This window comes from Carcharhinus amblyrhynchos, chromosome 14 (genome assembly GCF_965287045.1).
Source record: "Carcharhinus amblyrhynchos chromosome 14, sCarAmb.v2.hapA, whole genome shotgun sequence".
NCBI lineage: Eukaryota > Metazoa > Chordata > Chondrichthyes > Carcharhiniformes > Carcharhinidae > Carcharhinus > Carcharhinus amblyrhynchos.
Genome location: NC_137337.1, coordinates 57,632,120 through 57,659,752, shown reverse-complemented (window position 1 = coordinate 57,659,752; position 27,633 = coordinate 57,632,120). Strand labels below are relative to the sequence as shown.

Sequence of the window (27,633 nt, the reverse complement as noted above, 5' to 3'; positions counted from 1 at the left end):
ATCTACATAGTGATAAACCCTAATCCCGAGACCCATTCTGGTTCATCTCTTTAAAAACCTTCATATACTCCCTAAAATATGGTGCCTAGTACTTCAACTAGGGTCAAACTCATTTTCTGTAGGTTTAACATTACATCCTTACTGTTATACTGTCTACCTCTATTTGTGAAACTCAGGACTTCATTAAGGGGAAGTCGTGTCTGACAAATTTATTGGAGTTCTATGAGGATGTGTCTAGGGCGGTGGATAGAGGAGAGCCGGTGGATGTGGCCTTTCTTGATTTTCAGAAGGCGTTTGACAAGGTACCTCACAAGAGGTTATTGCAGAAGGTCAGGGGGCATGGAGTTGGGGGTAGGGTGTTAGCGTGGATAGAGGATTGGTTGTCAAATAGGAGGCAGAGAGTGGGGGTTAATGGGTGCTATTCGGATTGGCAGTTGGTGACTAGTGGAGTGCCCCAGGGGTCGGTGCTGGGGCCTCAGCTATTTACCATTTATATAGATGATCTGGAGGAGGGAACCGAGTGTATGGTGTTGAAATTTGCTGATGACACCAAGATTGGTGGAACGGCAAATTGCGCGGAGGGTGTGGAGAGTCTGCAGAAGGAGCTAGATAGGCTGGGCGAATGGGCCAGGAACTGGCAAATGGAATTTAATGTTGGCAAGTGCGAGGTGGTCCACTTTGGTAGGAATAATGGTAGGAAGGACTATTACTTACGTGGCGAAAAACTGCAGCAGGCGACGGTGCAGAGGGACCTCGGGCTCCTTGTGCATGAGTCGCAAAAACCCAGCCTGCAGGTGCAGCAGGTGGTCAGGAAGGCTAATGGGATGCTGGCCTTCATAGCGAGGGGGATTGAACATAAAAGTAGGGAGGTCTTTCTGCAGCTGTGTAGGGCATTGGTGAGGCCGCAGCTGGAGTGCTGTGTGCAGTTTTGGTCGCCGTACTTACGCAAGGATATTTTGGCCTTGGAGGGAGTGCAGAGGAGGTTTACTAGGCTGATACCGGAGTTGAGGGGGTTGAGCTATGAGGAGAGGCTGAGTAAACTAGGCTTGTACTCATTAGAGTTTAGAAGAATGAGGGGCGATCTCATTGAGACGTATAAGATGATGAATGGGATGGATAGGATAGAGGTGGAGAGACTCTTCCCGCTCAGAAAGGACAGTAGGACTAGGGGGCACAGCCTCAAGATAAAGGGGGGGCGGTTTAGAACGGAGTTGAGGAGGAACTTCTTCACTCAAAGGGTGGTGAATCTCTGGAATTCTCTGCCCGTTGAAGTGGTGGAGGCTGCCTCGCTATATATTTTTAAGACGCGGGTTGATGGGTTTTTGATAAGCAAGGGGATTAAGGGTTATGGGGAGAGGGCGGGAAGGTGGAACTGAGCCACGACAGATCAGCCATGATCTTATTGAATGGCGGGGCAGGCTCGAAGGGCTAGATGGCCTACTCCTGCTCCTATTTCTTATGTTCTTATGTAGGACCCCATGTGCTTTATTAGCTACTTTGCTAACCTGTCCTGCCACTTTCAAAGATCTCTGCACAGGCATCTTGTTTGTCACTCTCTTATGCTCCCATTAAAATTGTGTGTCTATATATTAACAAAATATTTGTTAGGTGTAGTGGGTTTTTGCCTTGAATATATTGATTGTTTCTTTTACAGCCTGAAATGAGGCTAGGATCATAAAAAATAAAACTTATCGCCATCATGTGCATCCTTGTGAAGAAGAGGAACACTGACTTTTGTCCATAAATGAAAAGTCTGTTTTCTGTTTTTTGTTCTGTTCTTGTGCTTCCTCTCCTAAAGGGAATAGACAAGTTCTTGCATGTCCATGGAACTATGCCAAAGTACCTGCACAATTGCGTATCAATCAAAGCAGCCACTAATAATAGGTTATTCAATGCTAAGAAAACATCACAGCAAATTATTATTACAAGTTTACTAACAGCAGAATATTTCAGATCAGGAGTGGAATTCTTGGCTGATAATTCTTTCCCTGCAAATAATTGTAATGCTCTCAGCCTTACTGAGACCAGGGACCAAACATGTCACCTTTTTGCTTGCAACCATATATTCTTCCATTTACTCAGTGAGCCTTTGGTGAGTCCTTAAAACTACTTGTATACTATGTTTTGAATTTGCTGAATGACCCAATTTTGATAGTGTGAACAGCTTGCATCTTGTGTTTCAGAACATTGACTAACACTTTAAGATTGATATGTTTCACAACTATGCCAATCATTTTTAATAACCTTTCAGATCTAACCTCAATGCCATTAATAATATTTATTAGACCTGAGGGAAAATTCATACATGTTTATGGATGGCCTATTATCTTCCATCTGCTGTTACATTTGCAACTGCTTAAGTATTATGCTCCTCGAATTCTGATCTTTTGAGCATCCCTGATTTTAATCATTCTTGGTAGCTGTGTCTTCAGTTGTCAAAGGTCTGTACTCCAGGCTAGCTCCCCTACACCTCTCTGCCTCTCCATCTTGCTTTCCTCCTCAAGGCGCAGGTTAAAACCTACTTCCTTGGCCGAGCTTTTGGTCATCTGACTTACTGTCTCCTTATGTGGCTCAGTGTCATATTTTGTTCTGCAGTATTTCAGTGAAGAAGGGCTTTGCATTGTTTTATTGCATTAAGTATGCTATATGTAAGGTGTTGTCTTGAATGAAAATGCAGAATTAAGATTCAGTCGTACAGCAAATTTGGGTGAAGTGGTTAAAATACTGAAGTAATCAAGGGAAAGAATATCATGTACTTGCTGGTTGCTGACTAATTTTATCCCTGTCATAACCTCTGCAACTTTTTAAATAAATAAAAATAAGAGTTATAAATTAGATATTTGTTTTAATTACATTGTTTAACTGTCCCCAATGTTAATTTATGCTTTTAAAGTTTTAATTTTTAATCCAATTTAAAGAAATTATTGTAGTGCACCCTTAATGACGCTTGTCCCAAAGGTCCATTGTAGAGTGCCAGATGCAATTATACATTTAGCCCAGTGCAGCAGGCTTCCATGGCAACTGAATCAGGGCCTTAAGGGAAGATGCTGTGGGAGAGCTGCAACTCTACAAACTGACAGGACTGACCAACATTTTCTTTTTAATGCTTGCTGTTGAAAAATAGCCATATTCCCATAATTATGTTGACAGTAGTACATAACTCCTTTTCAAGACAAAAATTGCACAGTTGATATGTCAAATGCCACTTTTCATTTGTTTTATTAAGATGAGGAAGTCCTTATGACAGAATTGTTGTTTTAAACACATTACCAGTCTCAGCGTGATGATATTCAGTAATTTTTTTAAAGTGAATTAAAGCAACTTTTTTAATAGATATTGATGATGATTGGCATGAGAACTAGTCTGCTGATATTTTTTTCCTATCCATCTTTCTGACAGTTGTTTGGATGCCTCATGCTTAAGATTATTTTTTTAAACAGGAAATGGGCCGACATGATGACCTTTGGTCCTTATTTTACATGTTGGTGGAGTTTATCGTTGGGCAGCTACCGTGGAGGAAGATAAAGGACAAGGTATTTATAAAAATAATAAACTGAAATGCAAAGGCAGAATTCAATGTACTGCTGAAAAGTTACAATAACTTCCATTCAGTTAATTATCTACAGTGACTGGAATGGAAGTAAACGCACAAAGTGTAACATTAATAGACCTTGAGCTTACTGGGAATGGGCTCCTTTGTGGTAGGTCTACTGTCTTGACTGCAGGGCTTGTATGTCTGCACAATGCCTTTCATCATTAGAAGCTATTTGTATTAATAAAGTGAGATTAAATGTTCATGAGACTGATGTTGAAATTAAAGGTCCAGTATTAAGAGCAACTGCTGGTATTCCTATGTAGAATCTATTCTTTCATAATTCTCAAATAATCCTGAAGACCTGGATAAATAATAAACTACAGCTGGTTATAGCATTCGTAGTTCTACTTGGCTGAATTAGCTAACTGAGCACTGACTGGGGGCTAAACCTTGCCCTTTCCAGTCTGCATATATCAACCAGATACCACACAAACTAGTTGAATCATTTGAAAAAGAGTGGGTTTTACTTAACTTATCTATTAACCTTTTCTAACAGTCAAACACATGGGTTTTGCCTTTGTTTTTAGATCAAAGTAAAATATATTGCCTATACGAATGAAATGTGGTGATATTTAGGAAGTATGGATATACTTATTTGATTAAATGCTGGCATTATTAAGGTTTCACACCTTACCTTTCGTCCACAAAAGATATATTGCCCAATAGAAATCTATTTTTCTGTTGAATCACTGCTAGCTAACATTGTGTAAATCTTACTGGAGTCCAGTGAACATTAACCTTCATTCCTCTATGTTTGAATTTGATGTATTTTAGTTACCTATTTTCAAAATCTCACATGCAAAAGAGAATATAACTGGACTAATAATTAGAGAGGGGTCCTATAAGTACAAAAAATTGCCAGGAACATCAGAAATAAAAGGGATGCATTTGACTTAATAATAGAGCATGCTACATATATATATATATAAATTAGGAGTCGCCCAGGACCATCAGAAATAAAATGGATGAGTTTGAATTGATGATAGAGCATGCTACATATATATATAATAAGTTGATGAAAGCTAGCTAAAGAAAGATTGAGTGGGAAATACATTTGCAGCGTTATCTGCTTGGAGATGTGGGGTGTGGGGGGGCGCGGGGGTGGTGTGTCCAGAATTTGACTAGGTGACATACTTCCAAGTCAGGATGATGAATGGCTTGGAAGAGATCTTCCAGGTAGTGGTGTTCCTATGTATTTGCTTCCTTTGTTCTTCTGCATGGTTATGGTTGTGGCTTTGGAAGGAGTTGCCAAAGGAGCCTTGCTGAGGTCCTGCAGTGTATCTTGTAGGTAGTGCTGCCACATTCTGTTATTGGTAGAGGGAGTGAATGTGGATGGGGTGCCAATCACACAAGCTGCTTTGCCCTGGATGGTGTCCAGTTTCTGAGTGTAGGTGGAGCTGCACTCATTCCAGCTGAGTCTTCCACCACATTTCTGATTTGTGTACTGTAGATGGTGGACAAGCTTTGGGAGTCAGGAGGTAGGTTACTTGCCACAGGATTCCTAGTCTCTGACCTGCTCTTTTAGCCACAGTATTTTCTATGACCTTTAATAAGGGAGGTTTTTATTTGTTGCTTAGAAAAAGGAACTGGGAATTAGCATGGATTCTATTTGGATGGGTCTGAAAGATGGACCAAATAGTATGCTTTGTCTTGTCAATTTTCCAATAAATGCTCCCAACATCCAATTTGTTCGAGATTCCCTGCACATTGGAACACCCAGATCTCTTTCATTCTCCACCAGTTCTAATATGTTTTTTCTGTAGGGTGCTTGTATGTTCAGGATTCACCCTACCTACGTGCATAATACTGCACTTTTCTAACTTAAGACAGTCATTGTCAGTCATGAGCTCAATTCCTCAGCAAATTGCGATCTGCTTGGAGCAGTCAAGTATTACCTACAGTACTGACACTTGCACTACTAGTTGCTCAATTACAGATTGTGCAGTTTTTTTTCATAGTGCCTTTATTGGTTCAGACTTGAGAAGCATGTGCAGATATGGCCACCATAATACTGAACAACATTGAAGCACAGGCAAAAGCCCATGAAAGATTTACAAGGTGTAACCAGAATTGAGAAGGTGCAAATAGTAGGAAAGATTCAACAAAATGGGAATCTTTTCTCTGGAAAATGGAAAATGAAAAGGAGATTCAATAGAAGTCTTTAAAATTGTGAGAAGCTTCAATTGAGTGATGTGACAAAACTGCTTATACTTTTGGATGAGCCCAGACAAGACTGAATGCCATCTGGGTAACCACCAACAGATAAAATATGAAACTTGAGTTTTTTCCATAGAACATGATGATACTCTGGAACTCATGGTCATGTCAAGTGATTGAAGTACATAATAACATTGATAAACTTGAGATGAAACTTGAAAGAAATAGTGTGTTGGTATGAGGGCCTGTTTTGCGCAGTGTTTTGCTGATTGAATAATGGTAAGAAACCACGAACATGAAAAGAGAGAACCAGTTGAAAAACCTAATGGACCAAATTTGCATTTTTTATGTATTTCCTATTTTACAAAAGCTCAAAATCTCTTCCAGAAAGTAAGGAAAATTTTGCTAGTAGGCAATAGGTAGGATTGTGATCATTGCAGACTTGATGGACCAAATGACCCCTTCTGCAGGGATTCTATGATTCAATAGCATGCCTTGGACTTTTTGTGGTACTACATTAATAAGGCAACTAAAGAATGGGTTATCCATCAGGGCATAATGGTGGTATCTCCCCATCAGGCAAAGAAAAGGAATATAGTTTTACAATTTTACCCTCTGTGATCTATTTAAGGGGCTTCTTCATTTGGAGGGAATGGAGAAAACAGCAAAGATCTAAAATGCCTCTGGAAAAAAGTTTCTTTTTTTTAGTGTGTTTTTGTGTCCTCACCCAAAGTAGTTTCAAGGTAATTGCTACCTCCTGAAAGATGGTGAAACAAATCAGAATTTACCCTGATAGGGCTGCGTAGGGAGCACGATTCCCATACACTGTATTTAACAAAAAGATGCTACCCAGTGAAAAGCATTCAGAGAAGGGCAATAAAGGAGACAGCAGTAAACCATTAAACTCCAAAAAGCGGAATGAAGCAACATCTCGTTTAGATAGAAAAAGAAAATCAATTATCAGTTAGAAGCTAAATCTTTTGCATGAGAGGTATTTAATGGAAAGCATGAAAATTGTTCATTTAAAATGCACATTACATTGCCTCAAGCTGTCCAAGGTGTTTTACAGAAAATGAATTCTCTCTAATCTCTGTTTACTGTGAATGGTCAACTTGTTGCACTGTGTAATCCCTTCAGAATTAACCCCAATGTTTGCATCTTGAAAGGAATGTTGCTTGTGTGTGGCCTGTTTGTTTCCTGCACAGCACATTCCCAATTGATGCATACCCCACAATTTAGGGAACAACCTTGGTTGTAATGTGAAAATATGGCAGCTAACTTGCATGCAGTAAATTCTCACAAACAGCAATGTGACTTCAATCAGCTAAACTGCTTTTTAAGTGTTGATGATGGAGTGGTAAATACTGGCTAGAACTGAAAAACTGCACTACTCTTTTGCAAAAAGTATCATGATGTCCTTCACTTATCACCCATCTGCTGAGCAGTTATGACGTATCAGTTGAAAGACAAAAGCAGCACTCCCTTAATACGACTTGGGAGTGTCAGCCAAAAGATCTCAAGTTCCTGAAATGGGGCTTGAACCCACAAAGATCTGAATGGGATGTGCAAGTGTTATCCAGTAAACCACAGGTGACACCTTTTAGAAAGGAACTAAATAAAAAAGCCAGTGACTAACATGTTAAAACAAAAGAATGTAAAGCAATGCAAGATTTTTTTGTTGATGAGTCTTGAGTTATAAAGTAAGCTGTCATCTGTAATTAGTTGATGCAGTGAACTAACTGAAGCTGAAATTTATGACCTCACTGTTGCTAATTGGATATATATGGATTAAATTGTGTCCCTGTTTTTTCTGTTCTATGTTTACAGGAACAAGTAGGCCTGATAAAAGAGAAGTATGATCACCGCCTTATGTTGAAGCACCTCCCCCAAGAGTTTGCTTTATTTCTGGAACATGTTCTTTGTTTAGATTATTTCACAAAACCAGATTACCAGGTAAATTACAAGTGAGTGAGAATCTTGTACAGACCCATAATAGTTCCAGATGCAGAATGGGTTTTGCAAAGACTACCTCACTTCACTTGTTGCTGGAAGATACTGTAAGAATAATACAACTTCCCATGGCCTCCAGTTTATTTTTTTCCTGTAATAAAGATCTTTGCCTCCTCCTGAATCCAGCTGCCCCCCACTACTTTATAATAAATAATTGGAGATGCCACTTTGGGGTGAAATGTGCTCATACATTGCTTCATTGAACTATTAAAATTTTAAGTTTCAGTAGTGTTCTTTGTCATTCAGTCATCCTAACACTATGGGACCATGGACGTGGTTTTTGTCCTGACCTCCTCACGATCAGCTCTTCTATACAGACACTCAGGACATGTAAAATAATTTTTACTCAAGGACAAACTAAACGGATCAGCTTTTATTCCCCCCATTCGAGATTTTTGTGTGTTTCAATCTAGCTTTGGCAGAATTTTTTTAAAGTTCCTTTCATTAGTTTTCCATTTATAAGAATGAACCCTGCTGCTTTTAGAAAGTATTAGTAGTGTTAAATCTAGTTGCTTCTCTTATCTGCTTCATCTTTTAATTTTGATTTGTTGCATGCAGGCTGTTTAGGCACAGGTTTGGTGCTATAATTCTAAGATTCTGTGCTGCCCATGTGATAGCAATCTGAAAATCAAAGGGGAGAGTATAACATGGTGCTGTATTCCTGCTCTCAATCCGTCCAGTGTCATCTTAAAAGAAGACTGCAAGGCAGCTGAATCGCCCACCTTCCCAACTGGTGGATTGGTTTTGAAGTGAAAATCTCATCTTATGACATCCTATAGATTGTCATTCTAAGAGACCATTGCACAAAGCCATTTTCCTCAGCACAATGAATGCTGCATCTCCCATCCCTCACCTGAATTGTCTGATCTATGTGCCAGTGATGGGGTTAGTCTTGATTGCAGTGAGACACCCATTTATCAGAGGCAAGATGACAAGACACATATTTTGCAAGATGGATCAGACTGCCAAACAGCACCTGTTGATGGGCTGGTGGCCGCTCCACCAGTCTTCTGCCCAGTGCTTAAAAGTCTGTTTTCCATAACAAACTGCTTGTCTGGAATCCATTGTTCTCAAAATCTCTGTTGAAATGCCTTATACCTTCACCAGGACTAGTTTAAAAAAAAGAGAGAAACTTCTGAAATTCTCAGGATATCCTGTAGGAACCTAATTGAAAAAAAAATTCAAAATATATGTTTGTCTTATTTATTTCATACTATCACATTTTAGCTAGTGTTAATTGTTCAATCCTGGTTACCCTTAGATAATTGTGGTATGGTTTCTCTTTGAATCTTATGCGAGTCCTTCTGGTGATGTATTCCTACATAGTGGGAGCACCATCAACCCAGTGTTGGGGGAAAAGCATTTTCAGGATTTTGTATGACTTGGAGGTGAGGGAATTCTAACAATACTGCTTGTCTTTTTCAAAAGTAGAGGTTGTAGTAGAGAAGCCAGGTACCCAGTCTCTAGAATAAAAGCACAACCAAACACAATAAGGACCTCGTGTACACTGCTGTGATCTCTCCTGTGATTGCTGATGTCTAAAACTGAGATCCAGTATCCTTAGCGGATTCTTTTTCTTGGTTCAGAGCCAGGCCCAATTCATAAAAGTATGCTACATAAGCTGTTTCTTTCTTCATGCTCTAACAATCTCTGGGTGCAGAAATGCACCCTAGTGTTCTGTTGCCAGGGAGGTGATTACACTAAAAAGAATACATGGTAATTAATAATATTGGCAATTAAATCATAGATAAGGGAAAAAAGCAGATTTGTCACTCTCTATTCAAATCTATTATATGAACAGCTCTAATTTGTATCTTTAGGTTGGGGGATATGGCTGTACCTGTTGATCATTAAATAGTGCAAGAGATGTGTTGGTCCATTTTCTGTGCAGATTGATAGGAGAATTGCTCAACTGTATTTACTCTATTTTACAATTCACCAAATCTCACTTAGATTGTCCACTCTGGAATTAACAAAAAGGTGGATCTCCATATCCGTGCTCGTCTTCCCCCATTCTTCTGGAATTTAGTTTAGCAGGGAGTTTAGGTCATAAGGGTTTGTTGGAGTGAGTGATCTCAGGAAGCCATTCCTAGTTCAAGGTCAGTGGTTCCCTCGCACCTTTATAAATCCACCCATGAATTACCTAATGCCTTATTTGTCTAGGTTAACATCATATAGATATACACACTTTCAGCAAATGTTTGCAGGGTCTGGGTCCAGTTAGGCCTTCCCATCTCCTGAATTATGAATTGTTTTATGCCTCTTGCATTGTGCCTACAATGCATAATTGATGAAGAAAATAAGATTATCTACCTTTTTGTAGTATATGGATGATTCTACAACATCCTCCCTTACACTTTCAGTTTCTTTGGAACCATTGTTTTTGTTTGTTTTCTGAGAGGTTTTGGAGAAATTTATTTTTGGGATCATAGAAAAGAATTAAGCTATTGTACAGATCCTGGGTCTGAATAAGGATTACAATGTTTCAAGAAATCACAATAATTATGGAACACAAAGAAGTATGATTTCCCAGAGCCTAACAGGATTGACAAGTCCCTACAGTTTGTGATGCTATTATTTAATGTATGACAAAACCTTGCAAGTTAACTGAGATTACTTTTTAGTTACAATAATTAAGATTTCACTGTGAAAATATAACCTGTTGCAGGCGAAATGATGAAGCTTGTAAAATAAACACAACTCCAAGCAAATACAGCAGGGAAAATCTACCCCACAAAATAAATTGAAATTGCTTTTCATCTCAATTCATCAAATAAAATATAACTTGTGAAATGTTGAATGTGATACAGTACTGCAGGAGGATGCAAACATCTTTTACCTTTTTAGTAGCTTTGGACTTCTCTGGTTAGTTTTGCTATTTTAATTAGTGGTTTGGTAATTTTACAGCTCTATCATTTGTTTTAATATTTGAAAATATGGCTAAATCCAAAACTATATAAGTATAGCCTGAGATGAATTAGAAACTCTTGTTTCATCTTGGCCAATTATTGGCTGCTATTCAATTGTGATCAATCAGTACTTCAGTGGTCATGATTTTACAATGATATGGTACATTGGCCATTCATTTTACAGTGTGTATCTTACAAAAATGCAAAACAATAAAATATGTCACAAATTCCCATTGTCATGAAAATTGATTTTCTCATGACATCCTCATTTTGGATACTGCAAAAACTATTAAAAATCATATGGGCTTTACTGAAGGAGTTCTGAATCTCTTGCTGAAATCTCTACCAGTAATGTATCACCTCTTTTTCTGACTATCCCAGAGCATCATATCTAGCTATTATTCTGCTGTTCTAATTGAGTTATTTCCCTTTATCCTGCAGTTGTTGATGTCCGTATTTGACAGCAGCATTAAAATACATGGGGTTGTTGACAGTGATCCTTTTGACTGGGAGAAAACTGGGACAGATGGATCTCTTACCATGATAACCACCTCCACCACTCCTCAGTTACATACGCGGCAGACACCTGCTGCTCTTGGGTGAGTTGAGTACCATTAGAAGATTGTTCTAAGGCTGTGGTTGTTTATTTGAATCCATAGCAGAAATATTTCATGCAAAATACTTGTGCTCTCAATTATGCCATGCTTCATAATTGGGGCAGTGCTCAATGTAATATCATGGACCATAGTCATTCACTAGTGTATGTTAATTCCAGCTTTACTTGTTTGTGATAGACCCATAAGTGATTTAACACTTGGGATGCAATTGCAGACTTATATTTGGAATAGATGGGAGGAGGGCCATAATGTAATTCTTTTACCATACCAATTTATAGTCAGTGGATTAAGATTTGGGCTGTCTCCCAACAGCATTAGTCTGTATTTGCAGGCAGGCTTTTCCATTAGCAGACCTTCTAGGTCTTCTATAAACTGGAACCTTGCCTGTGTACAGTGAATGGAATGGCATATCACAAGGTTAATATCCTTTTTATTGAGGGAAATCGTGTCAGAGACCATATTCAATGCTTACTACTTTCTTAAGTTTATTGTGAAAATTGGTAAATAATCTCTTTCAGGTTAGCCTTTGCAGTTGAAATTAATACATTTGCACAAAAGAAGTCAAACACAATGAAATTATGATTGTATAAACATTCAGAAAAGAATAAAGATGAATGCCCCTTATTTCTAACTTTTTTTAATTTAAATTTTACTCCTTTCTCAGAGTTACAATGTGCAGTGTGGGCAGAGCAAGTCCTTAAACCATTTTGCTTGCTCCAAAAGCCAATTCAATTGAATCCAATTCATGGTCCCTCCCAAAGGCAGTAAAAAGTCTGACAACACCAGGTTTTAGTCCAACCTATTTATTTGATAATATACTCGCAAGCTTTCGAGGGGTTACCCTCTTCGTCAGGTGAATGGAGGGCCATACTAGGTTCAAGCTGACAAGAACAGGCATTGTACCTGACCTCATGCATGATCCTGCACTTGATCTTTGCCAACAGCCCAATGATCACTAAGATGTTTGAGGCAATATTCCTACTTCAGTTTCCCAATATGTGGGTGAGGTGATATAGATACCTGTTGAATTAAGTACAAATTCCAAAACGAAAAACTCTGAATGTGAACACCTCTTAGTCTGAAGCACATATTCTAGACAAAACTCCCTTAAGTAAAACATGGATCAAAAACAAATCAGTAAATAATAGATTCCTTGATAAGACACCATTTGTAATTGGCCTTTGCTTTAGCCGCAAGTAACCTATTTAGTCTGTGGACCAAAAGGATCTTCCTACATATGGGTAGACAGTCGATCATCCTGCCATTTCACTCAGTTTATTGAGGAAAGACACATTTCACAATAAGTTAACCTTGAGTGAAAACTTGAAAATGCTGGAAAAATCTCAGCAGGTCAACGTATCTGTGGAGAGAGAATATGACTACTGTTAGAAGCCCAAATGACCTTTCATCCATTAACCCTGTATGTCTGAAGCCACACTTAAAAAGAAATTCTGTGCTTAAAGGTGGACAAAAGCCCACTTTTATAGCAGGTGGCAGCAATTCTAAATTTAAAATTACATGTGGTATTTACCTTCCAAATAAATTTTAGAAACATAGGAATTTTAGTTAAGCATTAGTGGGCCCTGACTTGTTAATTTCTTAATGCATCTGAATTTTTTAAAAACTCGTATATCCTATATGCATTTCTTTACTGATTTTTCTTGTTCCATTTCCTACTCATTCTTTCCTAGACTCAAAGTTGTGGAACTCCTTATCGCCTCATGTACTTTCTTGTTCCTACAATCTACACTTTTTAAGACCAAAGCTTAGCAATGAAATTGTAGACTTCATGATTTACAATTACATTTTTGAGTTTTACTCATGTACTTTCATGCTTCACAATAAGCACTATTCCTTAAATAATCCCTGATGTTGTAGTATTAAATAGGAATGGAACAGATGACCACAGAGCTGTATTCAGCTTCCTGAATATGGTGCAAATCCTGTAGGGATTTACTAGACTTGGAAAAGCAGTGGTTTAGTCTACAAAATAACTGATAAATCTATAAACATAGTTTAGGCTATAAAGTAATAGGTAAACAGTAATAAGAGACACCACAGATAATAGTTTATGAAACTTCATCTATTTTAGCTCAATATGAACATAGTAAACTATACAATCCCCTGTTTCAGTAATTCGGGACTAGGATCAATCTGTAATGTAATTTGTATTCTAGTTTTCTGTCACATCCATGTAGCCTCCAGTCCCCATCTGGATGACTTCAAAAGAACAAAATAAAATGCTTGCAAAAATTCCTGAAATGTACTTTCCTTCATCCATGAAGTTTAGTCAGCAACAAAAGCAATCAAAAATGCATTCTTTAAACTCAAATACAGCTGTTGAGCATAAATGGGATTAAAGACAACAGGAATGGTTTCAGACTTGGGAGCTGTCCCTTGGAGTGACATCAGATTCCACCTGTCACCTTGCTGCAGACACTATTTAATAATTAACTACTCTGCAGAATGAAGCAAGCAGTTAACAAGTACTAATGTGTTCTGCATCTTGAGGGGGTTGGCTGAATGGCATTCTGCACCTCTGGGCTTCTCTTTCATTTCTCAGTTCACAAGTCAATTGATCTAAAAACTTAATCACTAAATGTATTTAGGAATTGCTGCTAGTAATTGCTAGCATCATTAACATGAATCATAAATTCATTACAAGTTTTGTGTTGTGTTCTGGCAGGCACAATAATCTGCATTCGTGTAGATTGCAGTAATGTTGTTGGAAGGCAAACATAATTTTTGAGGGCTTCAGGAGAGATGTCAAAATCAGGGACTACTCCAATGCTCTCCTGGCAGACCTCTTGCTTTACACTCTTCGTAATTTTGAGGTCATTCAAAACTTTGCTGCCTAAAGCTTAGCTCTCAGGAAGTTCCAATCACCCCATCACCCCTGTTTGCTGAGCTATGTTGGCTCATAATGCCTTGATTTTAAAATATTTCACGTTTATTTTCAATCACTAAGGTTCTGCCCCTCCCCACCTCTGTGAAGTCCACCAGCCCTTCAACTCTCCCAAAATTTTTTCAGTCCTCCAAATCTGGCCACTTCCACATCCCCCAATTTCTATTGTTCCTTCATTGGCTTCAACTGTCAAGGCTTCAAACTCTGGAATCCCTTCCCAAATATCTTAGCATTTCTTTACTCCTCCTCACTTGAGATGCTTCTTAAAACCTACCTCTTTGGCCAAGATTCACCTTTTCCTAATCTCTCCTTAAGTAGCATGTTGCCAATTTTTCTATTTCTCCTGTGGAGTATTTTGGGATGAAATTGCTGCAGAGCTTGTAGGTAGCAACAGATAGGAATAAAAGTGACTGCAAATGAAGAAGAATAAAGCAGAGGGTAGCATTGTGGGGAATGGAACAGAGAAAGAGGAAAGACTTACATTTAGGAGATTGAAAGAGCCAGAGTCAATAAAAAAAGGAAAATAAAAAGTTTTTAACATTAAAGAATTTTTTATTTTTCTGTTACAGAGAGAAAGCAACAGAGAGAAAGAAACTGAGACAGAGTATATGGGATCTGCACAGACAGGCTTCACTTTGGACTGGGGGCTAGCCGAACTTGCTTTAATATTCAGAATTAGGAAAGCTGATGTGAAACTTTAAGTAAAAGAATCATTTGGAGCCCTGATGAAATATATTCTCTGGTGGGAATGCCTATTTGAAATGGGATGTTACAGAACAGCTGGTGTAACTTTCAAAGTACACAAATAAAATGTTTACCATTAACAAATTTAATAAGGTTCATCTTATTTCATTTGTTAAATAGAAAAAAATTGAAAGAATACATTGAATAAGACCCTGAGCATAACTGGGCAGAATATCACCTGCCCACACTTGGATTTAATGTAAGAAGATCCTTTCCAATATTTACTTCCAAATTAAGCCATTTCTGCTGTCCCAAACCTTGCTAAAGACATAACGCTTTATTTATTACCTTTGACTGCTGCTACTCGTCTTTTAGTTGGACACCACAATAACTGATGAGTGAGCTGTATTGTTAGTCATTGAGTAGGTCATTTGCTGTCTCCCATTCAGGAAATATGGAAACCAAAGAGAGAGGGAACTATGCAGATTGCAAAACACTTTTTTATCCATGTGCTGTATTTATATAAATGTAGAATATCCAAAGATGTTTCTAAAGAGTGAGAGACTAAAATATACACAGAAACAAAGAATGATGGGAAGGAAGGAATAGCAGGTCATAGTGTGGAATAAGATATAAGCAACAGTGTTTTGGAGGAGTTATAGAAGATAGGAGTCCTTTCTGAAGAGCCTTGAAATGGTTCAATCATAATTTCATTACTGGTAATATTTTAAGCAAAGTTAATATAAATAGGATTGTTATCATGTAGGATATGGTAGCAGGTGGTTATGTTGTTGGACTTGCAATCCAGTGGCCCAGACTAATGATCCAGAGACAAGAGTTCAAATCCCACCACAGTAGCAGGGAATTTAAATTTGATTAATTAAACAAAACCTGGAATTTAAAAAAGCAAGTTCATACGTACGCCAACTTGAAAATTAGATTTTTTACAAAAATCACAAATCAGGATATACTATTTTATTAGTTAGTGAAGTCTCTACAATTTGTCATTGTAGGGGAGAATAATTTTGGATTATTAGAATAATTATGCATATGCTGTCTGCAGCAGCCTGTATTTTTTAAATTACTGTCACTTGCAAGTACATGTCAATTTTATATTAAGTAACAAAATAAACCGTGTCTGTTAACCATATGGCAAAAAGCTTTAAATAAAGGATGAAAACCCATAGGTACAATCATTGAGGTTTTTTGAAACCAGGCAAGATTCTGGCAAGATAGAGCAGATTTTCAAGGATTAGATTATTTGATAGCAGCCCCGGAGTTAAATTTTACCCTGCCTATATAAAATGGAGTTTGTGGGTTGAGTTGTTGCTTGGACAAACTGTAGGATATTTCTTGTTATTAGTTTCAGATTGTATTCCAGATTGATGCTTTCCTGCATTGTTGGAATGATTTGGGCTTCTAAGGAAAGGCTTCAGGGAGAGGTTGCTCATGAATACGTTGTTTGAGGTCAATTATTTCACAGCTCATTATTTTAGAATGATTATCAGCTAGATTCATCTTGTGAAGCATTTAGTTAGTAGACTGCATTTGGTTATCTGAAAATTTTACCATAACATGTGTCTAGTTCCTTTCCTGACTATAAGTGGTTCGTCTTGGCCAAATCAGGTCATAATATTTTCTTGCCTGTGTGGTAGTATCTTTTTGAAACTCACATTGAGAAAAGCACATTGAAGAAACAACTTATACAGACCAAAGTTTTAAACTGGAGGGCACCTATTGTTATGATCTAAAACACCAGCCTCATCAAATAAATGCATATTGGCAAAAAGCTTTCTAGAACATAAGAACATAAGAAATAGGACCAGGAGTAGGCCATCTAGCCCTTCGAGCCTGCCCCGCCATTCAGTAAGATCATGGCTGATCTGTCGTGGCTCAGTTCCACATTCCCGCCCTCTCCCCATAACCCTTAATCCCCTTGCTTATCAAAAACCCATCAACCCGCGTCTTAAAAATATTTAGCGAGGCAGCCTCCACCACTTCAGCGGGCAGAGAATTCCAGAGATTCACCACCCTTTGAGTGAAGAAGTTCTTCCTCGACTCCGTTCTAAACCGCCCCCCCTTTATCTTGAGGCTGTGCCCCCTAGTCCTACTGTCCTTTCTGAGCGGGAAGAGTCTCTCCACCTCTATCCTATCCATCCCATTCATCATCTTATATGTCTCAATGAGATCGCCCCTCATTCTTCTAAACTCTAATGAGTACAAGCCTAGTTTATTCAGCCTCTTTTCATAGCTCAACCCCCTCAACTCCGGAATCAGCCTAGTAAACCTCCTCTGCACTCCCTCCAAGGCCAAAATATCCTTGCGTAAGTGCAGCGACCAAAACTGCACACAGTACTCCAGCTGCGGCCTCACCAATGCCCTATACAGCTGCAGCAAGACCTCCCTACTTTTATATTCAATCCCCCTCGCTATGAAGGCCAGCATCCCATTCACCTTCCTGACCACCTGCTGCACCTGCAGGCTGGGTTTTTGCGACTCATGCACAAGGACCCCGAGGTCCCTCTGCACCGTCGCCTGCTGCAGTTTTTCGCCACGTAAGTAATAGTCCTTCCTACCATTATTCCTACCAAAGTGGACCACCTCGCACTTGCCAACATTAAATTCCATTTGCCAGTTCCTGGCCCATTCGCCCAGCCTATCTAGCTCCTTCTGCAGACTCTCCACACCCTCCGCGCAATTTGCCGTTCCACCAATCTTGGTGTCACCAGTAAATTTCGACACCCTACACTCGGTTCCCTCCTCCAGATCATCTATATAAATGGTAAATAGCTGAGGCCCCAGCACCGACCCCTGGGGCACTCCACTAGTCACCAACTGCCAATCCGAATAGCACCCATTAACCCCCACTCTCTGCCTCCTATTTGACAACCAATCCTCTATCCACGCTAACACCCTACCCCCAACTCCATGCCCCCTTACCTTCTGCAATAACCTCTGGTGAGGTACCTTGTCAAACGCCTTCTGAAAATCAAGAAAGACCACATCCACCGGCTCTCCTCTATCCACCGCCCTAGACACATCCTCATAGAACTCCAATAAATTTGTCAGACACGACTTCCCCTTAACGAAACCGTGCTGCGTCTGCTCTATCAAGCAATTCCCCTCAAGATGCCTTGCTATTTCCTCCTTGATGACGGATTCTAACATTTCTATACATTCTTAAGTTTTCTTGAACATATACTGGATATTTCAGCGTGTGTGGTAATATTGTTCTGTAATAATAAACCGCATACTTTTTCAAACAAAAATACTTGCATTTATTTTGCAGTAAAAGCAAAATACTTTCTACTCACCCCCCCCTCCATTTCTCCTCCACATCAAACTCTTCCTCATTAAATTACCTTGCACAATGCACAGTTTTTATTAACTAAGTCAGTCCCAAACCTCAGTCACTCACTTTTACTGCAGCCATTAAGAAAAGCCGCAGATATCTTTATTTTTTTTAAACTTGTTTTCCTGGCCAGCCTTACAATAAAAATCACAAATTGTGAAATTGCAGGCATAACCTTGCCATTATGTGGCAGAATCCGTTAAACCACCACACAACCAAACAGGCTTAAACCCTGAGTTTTGTTGGTTATTGAAAAGGTCATGTGCAAAGATTTGAATATGCAGAACATTAGATTCTTTGTTTTTTTTGCTGATGACTTTCCCTGTTTAAAACAAGTCATCTTATAATTTCCCCATCAAGTTACCTGCTTCTTTTTACTTTCTGACAATAAGAAGATATGGTACTTTGTAGTCATTTGACCATTTTTTAGGAAAATACCATCCTTGACTTCAAGAGACAGTGCTTCAGTAAACGAACGCCCTTAAAAGTTTATTACATGTAAATAGATACGTATATATATATATACTATATCTGAAGATTCTGATGCATATTTAGTAATTTGATGTAATTTATTTCTTCAGCAAAAAAACTAACTGATCAGTGTATCGATAGGTTGGCTCCCAACGTGTTCCCCTGATTCCTTGATTCATGAATGTACTGCGCTACTCGGTACTCACTGGAACTTAACTTAGACAAAATAGCTGCTCAGCTATCTTCTCCCCAATGTGCTGCTTGGAATCTTAGTGCATTTGCTCTGGATGCAAAATTGACATTGAGTGGAACATTACCTGAGCAGTCAGTGAATGTCAAGACATCCTCAGCCGTGCAATCACAAAGCCATTCTCAGGATCCTTGACACTTAACCAGTTAAAAGAGACTTTTTTTTAGCTGTCCATTAGCAGTGTCATTATCTATTCATACACTAGGTGGTTTACAATTAATGAGACAGCTGAGGCAATTGTCTTCCAGCAAAGGGAAAATGTCATTAGAATAATGACTATACCTGAGCTACATGGATCACTCGAACTGACTGTAAGAACTGAGCGTCAGTTTTGGAGAGCAGACTTTATTCATAAGCAACTGGTGTATAATAGGATTTTGCCATACCACATACGTTGCAGTATATCACTCCATTATAGAAGCATGCGCTTATTTCTATAACTTGTTTTTTGTATGAATCACAAGTCAGCTTTCCGAGAGAGGATCTAGAACGTTGCAGCGTAGGAGGAGGAGGTTCAGCTTTTGTGTCTATGCTGACTTTTTGAAATCACTATCTGATTTATCCCATTTCCCTTCTCTTTGCTCCTCATCCTGGTTTTTTTTCCTATCCAAGTATAAATCCAATTGTTTCATGACAGTTACTACAAAACCTGCTTCCGCCACCTTAAAGATAATGCATTCCAAAGCATAACAGTGTAAACCCATCCCCCTCTGTCAGTCAAGATTTTGGAAATTGCTTTCATTGCCTCCCTTAGAAAAAATGACTGCATGAAGTGTCTGCTATTTGTGTTTTGGCAGAATTGCTAATGCTTCACTGGTACCGGGAGATCTGATGAAAGAAAACACTGATGAAGTACTCCAAGATGAGCAGCTCAGTGATGGCGAGAATGTTATTCCAGGCATCATTTGTCCTGAAAGGATAGCAGAAATGCAAGAATCTCATAATGTTCAAGCTCCTTATCTTGGCGAGAAGGATGTTTGGGAAGAAATGGATATAAACAGGAACAAAATGAAAATGGCTGGCTGTAAGGTAAATCGGATTTAGTATCTTAAGTAAGGGCGGTAGAGTTTGTATGTTGAAATAGCAACCGTAATATTTGAGTTGTATTGATTCTGGCCACGATTGTGAAAATTATATGCGAAACTATGTTCTTGTATAGAAATGACCCTAGACTTGCATTTTTCCATTCAATGGTGAAGAGTTTTAATTATAAGAATTCATAGAATCATCAAACATTACAGCACTTCTTGTCTGTGCCGAACCATTTTTCTGCCCAGTCCCACTGACCTGCACCTGGACCATCTCCCTCCCCACCCCTCTCATCCATTTACCTGTCCAATTTTTTCTTAAATGATAAAAGTGAGCCCGCATTTACCATTTCATCTGGCAGCTCATTCCACACTCCCACCACTCTCTCTGTGAAGAAGTCCCCTCTATTATTCCCTTTAAACTTTTCCCCCTTAACCCATGTCCTCTAATTTTTTTCTCCCCTAGCCTCAGTGGAAAAAGCCTGCTTGCATTCACTCTATCTATACCTATCATAATTTTATACACTTCTATCAAATCTCCCCTCATTCTTTTACGCTCCAGTGAATAAAGTCCTAACCTATTCAACTTTTCTCTGTAACTCAGTTTCTCAAGTCCCGGCAACATCCTTGTAAACGTTCTATGCATTCTTTCAACTTTGTAATATCCTTCCTCTAATTAGGTGACCAAAACTGCGCATGATACTCTAAATTCGGCCTCACCAATGTCTTATACAACCTCACGATAACATTCCAACTCTTATACTCAATACTTTGATTTATAAAGGCCAATGCACTAAAAGCACTCTTTACGACCCTATCTATCTGTGACGCCGCTTTTAGGGAATTATGTATCTGTATTCCCAAATCCCTCTGTTCTACTACACTCTTCAGTGTTCTACCTTTTACCTTGTATGTTCTACCTTGGTTTGTCCTTCCAAAGTGCAATACCTCACACTTGTCTGCATTAAACTCCATCTGCCATTTTTCAGCCCATTTTTCTAGCTGGTCCAAATCCAAGCTTTGAAAAACTTTCAAGCTTTGAAAACCTTCCTCACTGTCCACTACACCTCCAATCTTTGTATCATCAGGAAATTTGCTGATCCAATTTACCACATTATCATCCACATTATTGATTTGGATGACAAACAACAGTGGTCCCAACAATGATCCCTGTGGCACACCACTAGTCACACCCCTCCACACAGAGAAGCAACCCTCCACTACCACTCTCTGGCTTCTTCCATTGAGCCAATGTCTAATCCAATTTACTACCTTTCCATGTATACTTAGCGACTGAACCTTCCGAACTAACCTCCCATGCGGGACCTTGTCAAAGGCCTTACTGAAGTCCATGTAGACAACATCCACTGCCTTCCCTTCATCCACTTTCTAACCTCCTTGAAAAACTCTAATAGATTGGTTAAACATGACCTACCACGCACAAAGCCATGTTGACTCTCCCTAATAAGTCTCTGTCCATCCAAGTATTTGTAGATCCCATCTCTTAGTACTCCAATAATTTACCTACTACTGACATCAAATTTACCAGCCTATAATCTCCCAGATTACTTTTTGAGCCTTTTTTAAACAACTGAACAACATGAGCTATCTTCTCACCTGTGGATACAGACATTTTAAATATATCTGTCAGGGTGCCTGCAATTTCAACACTAGTCTCCTTCAAGGTCCGAGGAAATACCCTGTACGGTCCTGGGGATTTATCTACTCTGATATGCCTCAAGACAGCAAGCACCTCTCCTTTAATCTGTAAAGGTTCCATGATCTCCCTACTTGTTTGTCTTATTTCCATAGTCTCCATGCCAGTTTCCTTAGTAAATACAGATGCAAAAAACCCACTTAATATCTCCACCATTTCTTTTGGTTTCATACAAAGCCGACCACTCTGATCTTCAAGAGGACCAATTTTATTCCTTACTATCCTTTTGCTCTTAATATACCTGTAGAAGCTCTTAGGATTATAAAAGGTGAGGGGGGAAAGGTTTGTGTGGAACCAGAAGAAATGGCGGAGGTGCTTAACGAGTACTTCGCCTCAGTATTCACGGTGGAAGCCGATCTGGGAGATTTTGTTATGGATTTGCAGCAGATGGAAAGGATTGAGTACGTGAATATTAAGGAGGAGGATGTGTTGGAACTTTTGAATTCTATCAAGGTAGATAAGTCGCCGGGACCAGATGGGATGTACCCCAGGATACTGTGGGAGGCGAGGGAAGAGATTGCAGAGCCCCTGGCGATGATCTTTGCGTCGTCAATGGAGACGGGAGAGGTTCCAGAGGATTGGAGGATTGCGGATGTAGTTCCTATTTTTAAGAAAGGGAACAGAGATAGCCCGGGAAATTACCGACCGGTGAGTCTGACCTCAGTGATTGGTAAGCTGATGGAGAGGCTTCTGAGGGACAAGATTTACGAACATTTGGAGAGGTTTGACATGATCAGGAATAGTCAGCATGGATTTGTCAAGGGCAGGTCGTGCCTTACAAGCCTAGTTGAGTTCTTCGATAATGTGACTGAACACATTGACGAAGGAAGTGCCGTGGACGTAGTGTACATGGACTTCAGCAAGGCGTTTGATAAGGTCCCCCATGCAAGACTTCTTGAGAAGGTGAGAGGGCATGGGATCCAAGGGCCTTTGGCCTTGTGGATCCAGAACTGGCTTGCCTGCAGAAGGCAGAGAGTGGTTGTGGATGGGGCTTTTTCTGAATGGAGGTCAGTCACCAGCGGAGTGCCTCAAGGATCTGTTCTGGGACCCTTGTTGTTTGTCATTTTCATAAATGACCTGGATGAGGAAGTGGAGGGATGGGTAAGTAAGTTCGCTGATGACACGAAGGTCGGTGGTGTTGTGGATGATCTGGAAGGATGGCAAAAGTTGCAGCAGGACATAGATAGGATGCAGGACTGGGCGGAGAAGTGGCAGATGGACTTCAACGCGGATAAATGTGTAGTCGTCCATTTTGGCAGAACCAACGGGATGAACGAGTACACTATCAAGGGCAGAAGTCTGAGTAGTGTTGAGGAGCAGAAGGATCTTGGGGTCCGGGTCCACAGGACTCTTAAATCGGCCTCGCAGGTGGAGGAGGTGGTCAAGAAGGCGTATGGTGTACTGGCCTTCATTAATCGAGGGATTGAGTTTAGGAGTCGGGAGGTAATGCTGGAACTTTATAAGACCCTTGTCAGGCCTCATTTGGAGTATTGTGCGCAGTTGTGGTCGCCTCACTATAGGAAAGATGTAGAAGCTATTGAAAGGGTGCAGAGGAGATTTACAAGGATGTTGCCTGGACTGGGAGGCATGCCTTATGAAGTTAGGTTGAGGGAGCTGGGACTCTTTTCCCTGGAGAGACGAAGGTTGAGAGGCGACCTGATAGAAGTTTACAAAATGTTGAGAGGAATAGATAGGGTGGACTCTCAGAGGCTATTTCCCTGGTTTGAAATGGTCGCTACGAGAGGACACAGATTTAAGGTGCGGGGAGGGAGGTTCAGAAGTGATGTTAGGGGTAAGTTTTTCACTCAGAGGGTGGTGAGTGAATGGAATCGGCTGCCGTCAGTGGTGGTGGAGGCGAACTCGCTGGGGTCTTTTAAAAGACTTCTGGATGAGTATATGGGGTTTAATGAGATTGAGGGTTATAGATAGGTCTGTAGGTTGGTAGGTGATGTGATCGGCGCAACTTGTGGGCCGAAGGGCCTGTTTGTGCTGTAGTGTTCTATGTTCTATGTTCTATTATCCTTCACCTTGACTGCCAAAGCAACCTCATGTCTTCTTTTAGCCCTCCTGATTTCCTTCTTAAGTAGTTTCTTGCATTTTTTATACTCCTCAGGCATCTTATTTGTTCTCTGTTGCCTATACATGTCATACATCTCTCTCTCCTTCTTTATCAGAGTTGCAATATCCCGCGAGAGCCAAGGTTCCTTATTCTTATTCACTTTGCCTTTAATCCTGACAGGAACATACAAACTCTGCACTCTCAGAATTTCTCCTTTGAAGGCCTTCCACTTACCAATCACATCCTTGCCAGAGAATAGCCTATCCCAATTTTTAGATCCTTTCTCATTTCTTCAAGTTTGGCCTTTTTCCAATTTAGAACCTCGACCCAAAGACCAGATCTATCTTTATCCATGATCAAGTTGAAACTAATGGCGTTATGATCACTGGAACCAAATTGTTCCCATACACACACTTCCATCATTTGTCCTGACTCATTTCCTAATAGGAGATCTAATACTGCATCCTCTCTAGTTGGTACCTCTATATTATTGATTTAGAAAATTTTCCTGAACACATGTTACAAACTCCAACCTGTTTCGACCTTTAACAATATGGGAATCCCAATCTATATGTGGACAATTAAAATCCCCTACTATCACAACCTTATGTTTCCGGCAGTTGTCTCGTATCTCTCTGCAGATTTGCTCCTCCAATTCTCGCTGACTGATCTATAATACAACCCCATAATGTGGTCATACCTTTCCTGTTTCTCAGCTCCACCCATATGGCCTTGGTAGACAAGCCCTCTAATCTGTCCTGCCTGAGCATTGCTACAACATTTTCCCCGACTAGCAATGCCACCTCCCCACCCTTCATCCCTCTGCCTCTATCACATCTGAAACATTGGAACCCTGGAACACTGAGCTGCCAGTCCTGCCCCTCCTGTAGCCAAGTTTCACTAATGGCTATAATGTCATAATTCCGTGCATCAATCCATGCCCTCAACTTGTCTGCCTTCCCCGCAATACACCTGGCATTGAAATAGACACACCTCAGAAGATTATTACCACCACTTCTATTTGTGATTTTGCATGAACTATTAACATCATTTATTTTCACCCCCACTCCACTATCTGTTTTGGCATTCTGGTTCCCATCCCCCTGCAAGTTTAGTTTAAACCGTCCCCAATAACACTAGCAAACCTCCGTGCAAGTATATTGGTCCCCTTGTAGTTCAGATGCAACCGTCTTTCTTGTACAGGTCCCACCTGCCCCAGAAGAGGTCCCAATGATCTAGAAATCTGAAACTGCCCCCTACACCAGTTCCTCAGCCACGTGTTCATCCACCTGAGCATCCTACTCTTACCCTCACTGGCACATGGCACAGTTAGCAATCCTGAGATTATTACCCTCGGGATCCTGCTTTTTAACTCCTACCAAGCTCTCTATACTCACTCTTCCTTCCTACGTCATTGGTATCAGTGTGTACCCTCCCAGTTCGAAATGCCGTGCACACAATCAGAGACATCCCTGAACCTGGCACCCGGGAGGCAACGAACCATCCGAGAGTCTCTGTCACGACCATGGAACCTCCTGTCTGTACATCTGACTATCAAGCTCTCCTCTTCTTTCCCCCTCCCTTGTACGCTCCAGAACCAGACTCAGTGCCAGAGATCCGGCTGTGCAGCTTGTCCCAGGTAAGGCATCCTCCACAACAGTATCCAAATCAGTATACCTGTTGTGGAGGGGAATGGCCACAGGGGAACCCTGCTCTGCCTGCCCTTTCCCCATCCCTCACCTGACTGTAACCCAATTACCTGTGCTCTGCCTTTAGTATAACTACCTCCCCGAAGCTACTATCTATAAACTTCTCATTCTCCCGAATGATCTGGAGGTCATCCAGCTCCTGTTCTGGTTCCCTAACGCGGTTTGTTAGGAGTTGCAGCTGGATGCACCTCCTGCAGGTGTTGTTGTCAGGGAGACCGGAGGTCTTCCTGACTTCCGACATCCTGCAAGAGGAGCATTCCAACATCCTGCCTGGCATTCTTTCTAGTCTGAAGAAACAAACAACTTACCGGAACCTACCCTCACCTCTGCCTGTTCATGCCGAAGCCCGTTTGAGCCAAAGCCGCCCCACTCTGCTCCCTCTCACTCCGCTGCCCGCTGGATAGAGCAGCCTGCTTTTTAACCCTTCTGCATGCTACTGGCTGACATCAAGTGCCTTGTATTATATTTATATCATCTATAATATATAAATATATTACATTATGTTACACCATAAGATTCTATTCTTTAGGTCACCAGCAACCAATCTGTTAGTACCAATATTTTTCTTTGTGTGCAAACTATTTTCAAGGGCAAGCATGAAAAAGATCTTATTGTATATTATACAAAATTGTGAATAAGGCAATTACTGGATTGACATTGGATTATTTTATTGATATGGAACTTGATGGTGCTATTGTGGCTTTGCCATCAGTAACTTGCCACAATTATAACACTTTGTTATGTGTTGGTTCAGGACTATTATGTCCACACCAGCTGTCCATATGTCAGCAGTTCATCCCTCACCATCTGCTTCTGATATAATATATTCATACCTATTTATATTTAATAAACTTAGGAGTGTTAGTTTACTGAAGGAGTTAAGAGAAATAAAACAAAATGTAGTAATCTGAGATTTGGCCTTTCAGCATTGGCATTTGGGTGTGAACATAATGTGAAAATTGATTTTTTTAAAGCTGTTTTCCTTATTAGTACTTCAAAACTAAGAGGAACGAAAATGACTTTTTTCTCTTATCAAAGATATAAAAACCAAGTTTTGATTATATTTTAAGACATTATGGGGGCGATTCTCTCATGGCGGGTATAGCCAGGGGAATCGTATGCGCGCTGATTCATGGGATTCACGCATGTTTCCCGATGCACATGCATCTCCTAGCGATGGATATCTGGTACAGCCGGGACCACACTGGAAACTGGTGGGAACACCAAGTAAGTTATCTTAATCTTATTTTAACGTGATTTGAATATTATTATCAAGCCTGGGATTGAATTCTCCGGGTCTGATAGCATCTCCCACCTGGCCAGTACAATTTCACCTCGGCGGGATTTAGTGTAGCTCTCCACTTTTGGGGAACCAGCAGGAGACCCCGTTGGAGTGAAGGGGGGCAATTGGGGCCCCCCAAGGCATTGGGCGTTGGGGGGGTGGTACTCCCTGGGCATGGGCACCTGGGCAGTGCCAGCGTCTGCCTCAGCATTGCCCAAGGGGCAAAGTACCCATGCCCGAGGGACACTTTGGCACTGCACATCTGGCAGTGCCAAGGAGGCAGGGCCTAGGGGATGGAGCTTAGGAGCGATCAGTAGGTGTGAGCTCCGCTGCCACTCTGGGGATCGGTTGGGACTGAAGGGAGGCCAGCGATTGGGGTGGGCTGCCAGGGGGGTGCAGAGGATTGGCTGTCTCCCACGGAGGGTGGTCGTCTGCCTCCTATGGGGGATTGTGGGGGGGGGAAATCGTCACTGCTGGGGAGAGGGGTGTGTCGGGACTGGCCCGCGAATGCTTGTGGGGTTGCAATTGGGCCGTGGAGGGCAACCTGCATGGGTGCTGGGCTGGCCAGCGATTGAGCTGGTCAGCAAATTGCAGGCTGATAGTTTGGGGCCACTGAGTATGTGCAGAGGCTCAGAACAGTTGGACCCAGGCGTGAATAGGCCCCATCCCCCGAGCTTTTAATTGTCTTCATGATTGTGACCTCTGTATTGCACAGAGTGTGGAAGATTCTAGTCTGAACTCCCACTGAAAAAACAGTTGTGATTTACACCAGTTTTCCCGCAACTTCAGCACTTAGAACTTCTTAGGGAGAATCACCCCTCCCCCCCAACCCCCAATAAGTCTCAAATCCTAAATAACTTTTGATTTTTGAACTTGCCAGTCCTGATT

At 40.6% G+C, this 27,633-nt stretch overlaps 1 protein-coding gene across 7 annotated transcripts in view; it reads left to right on the top strand.

Moving 5' to 3' along the window:
* Positions 1–27,633, top strand: part of ttbk2a (tau tubulin kinase 2a) — a 264,660-nt gene that overhangs the window by 178,941 nt on the left and 58,086 nt on the right. For all 7 annotated transcript variants that reach the window (XM_080202945.1, XM_080202938.1, XM_080202939.1 and 4 more), the window contains 4 exons: positions 3,441–3,533; positions 7,580–7,705; positions 11,113–11,270; positions 19,748–19,979. In XM_080202945.1, coding sequence (XP_080059071.1) covers positions 3,441–3,533; positions 7,580–7,705; positions 11,113–11,270; positions 19,748–19,979 — 609 coding nt within the window. The remainder of the gene's footprint in view (positions 1–3,440; positions 3,534–7,579; positions 7,706–11,112; positions 11,271–19,747; positions 19,980–27,633) is intronic.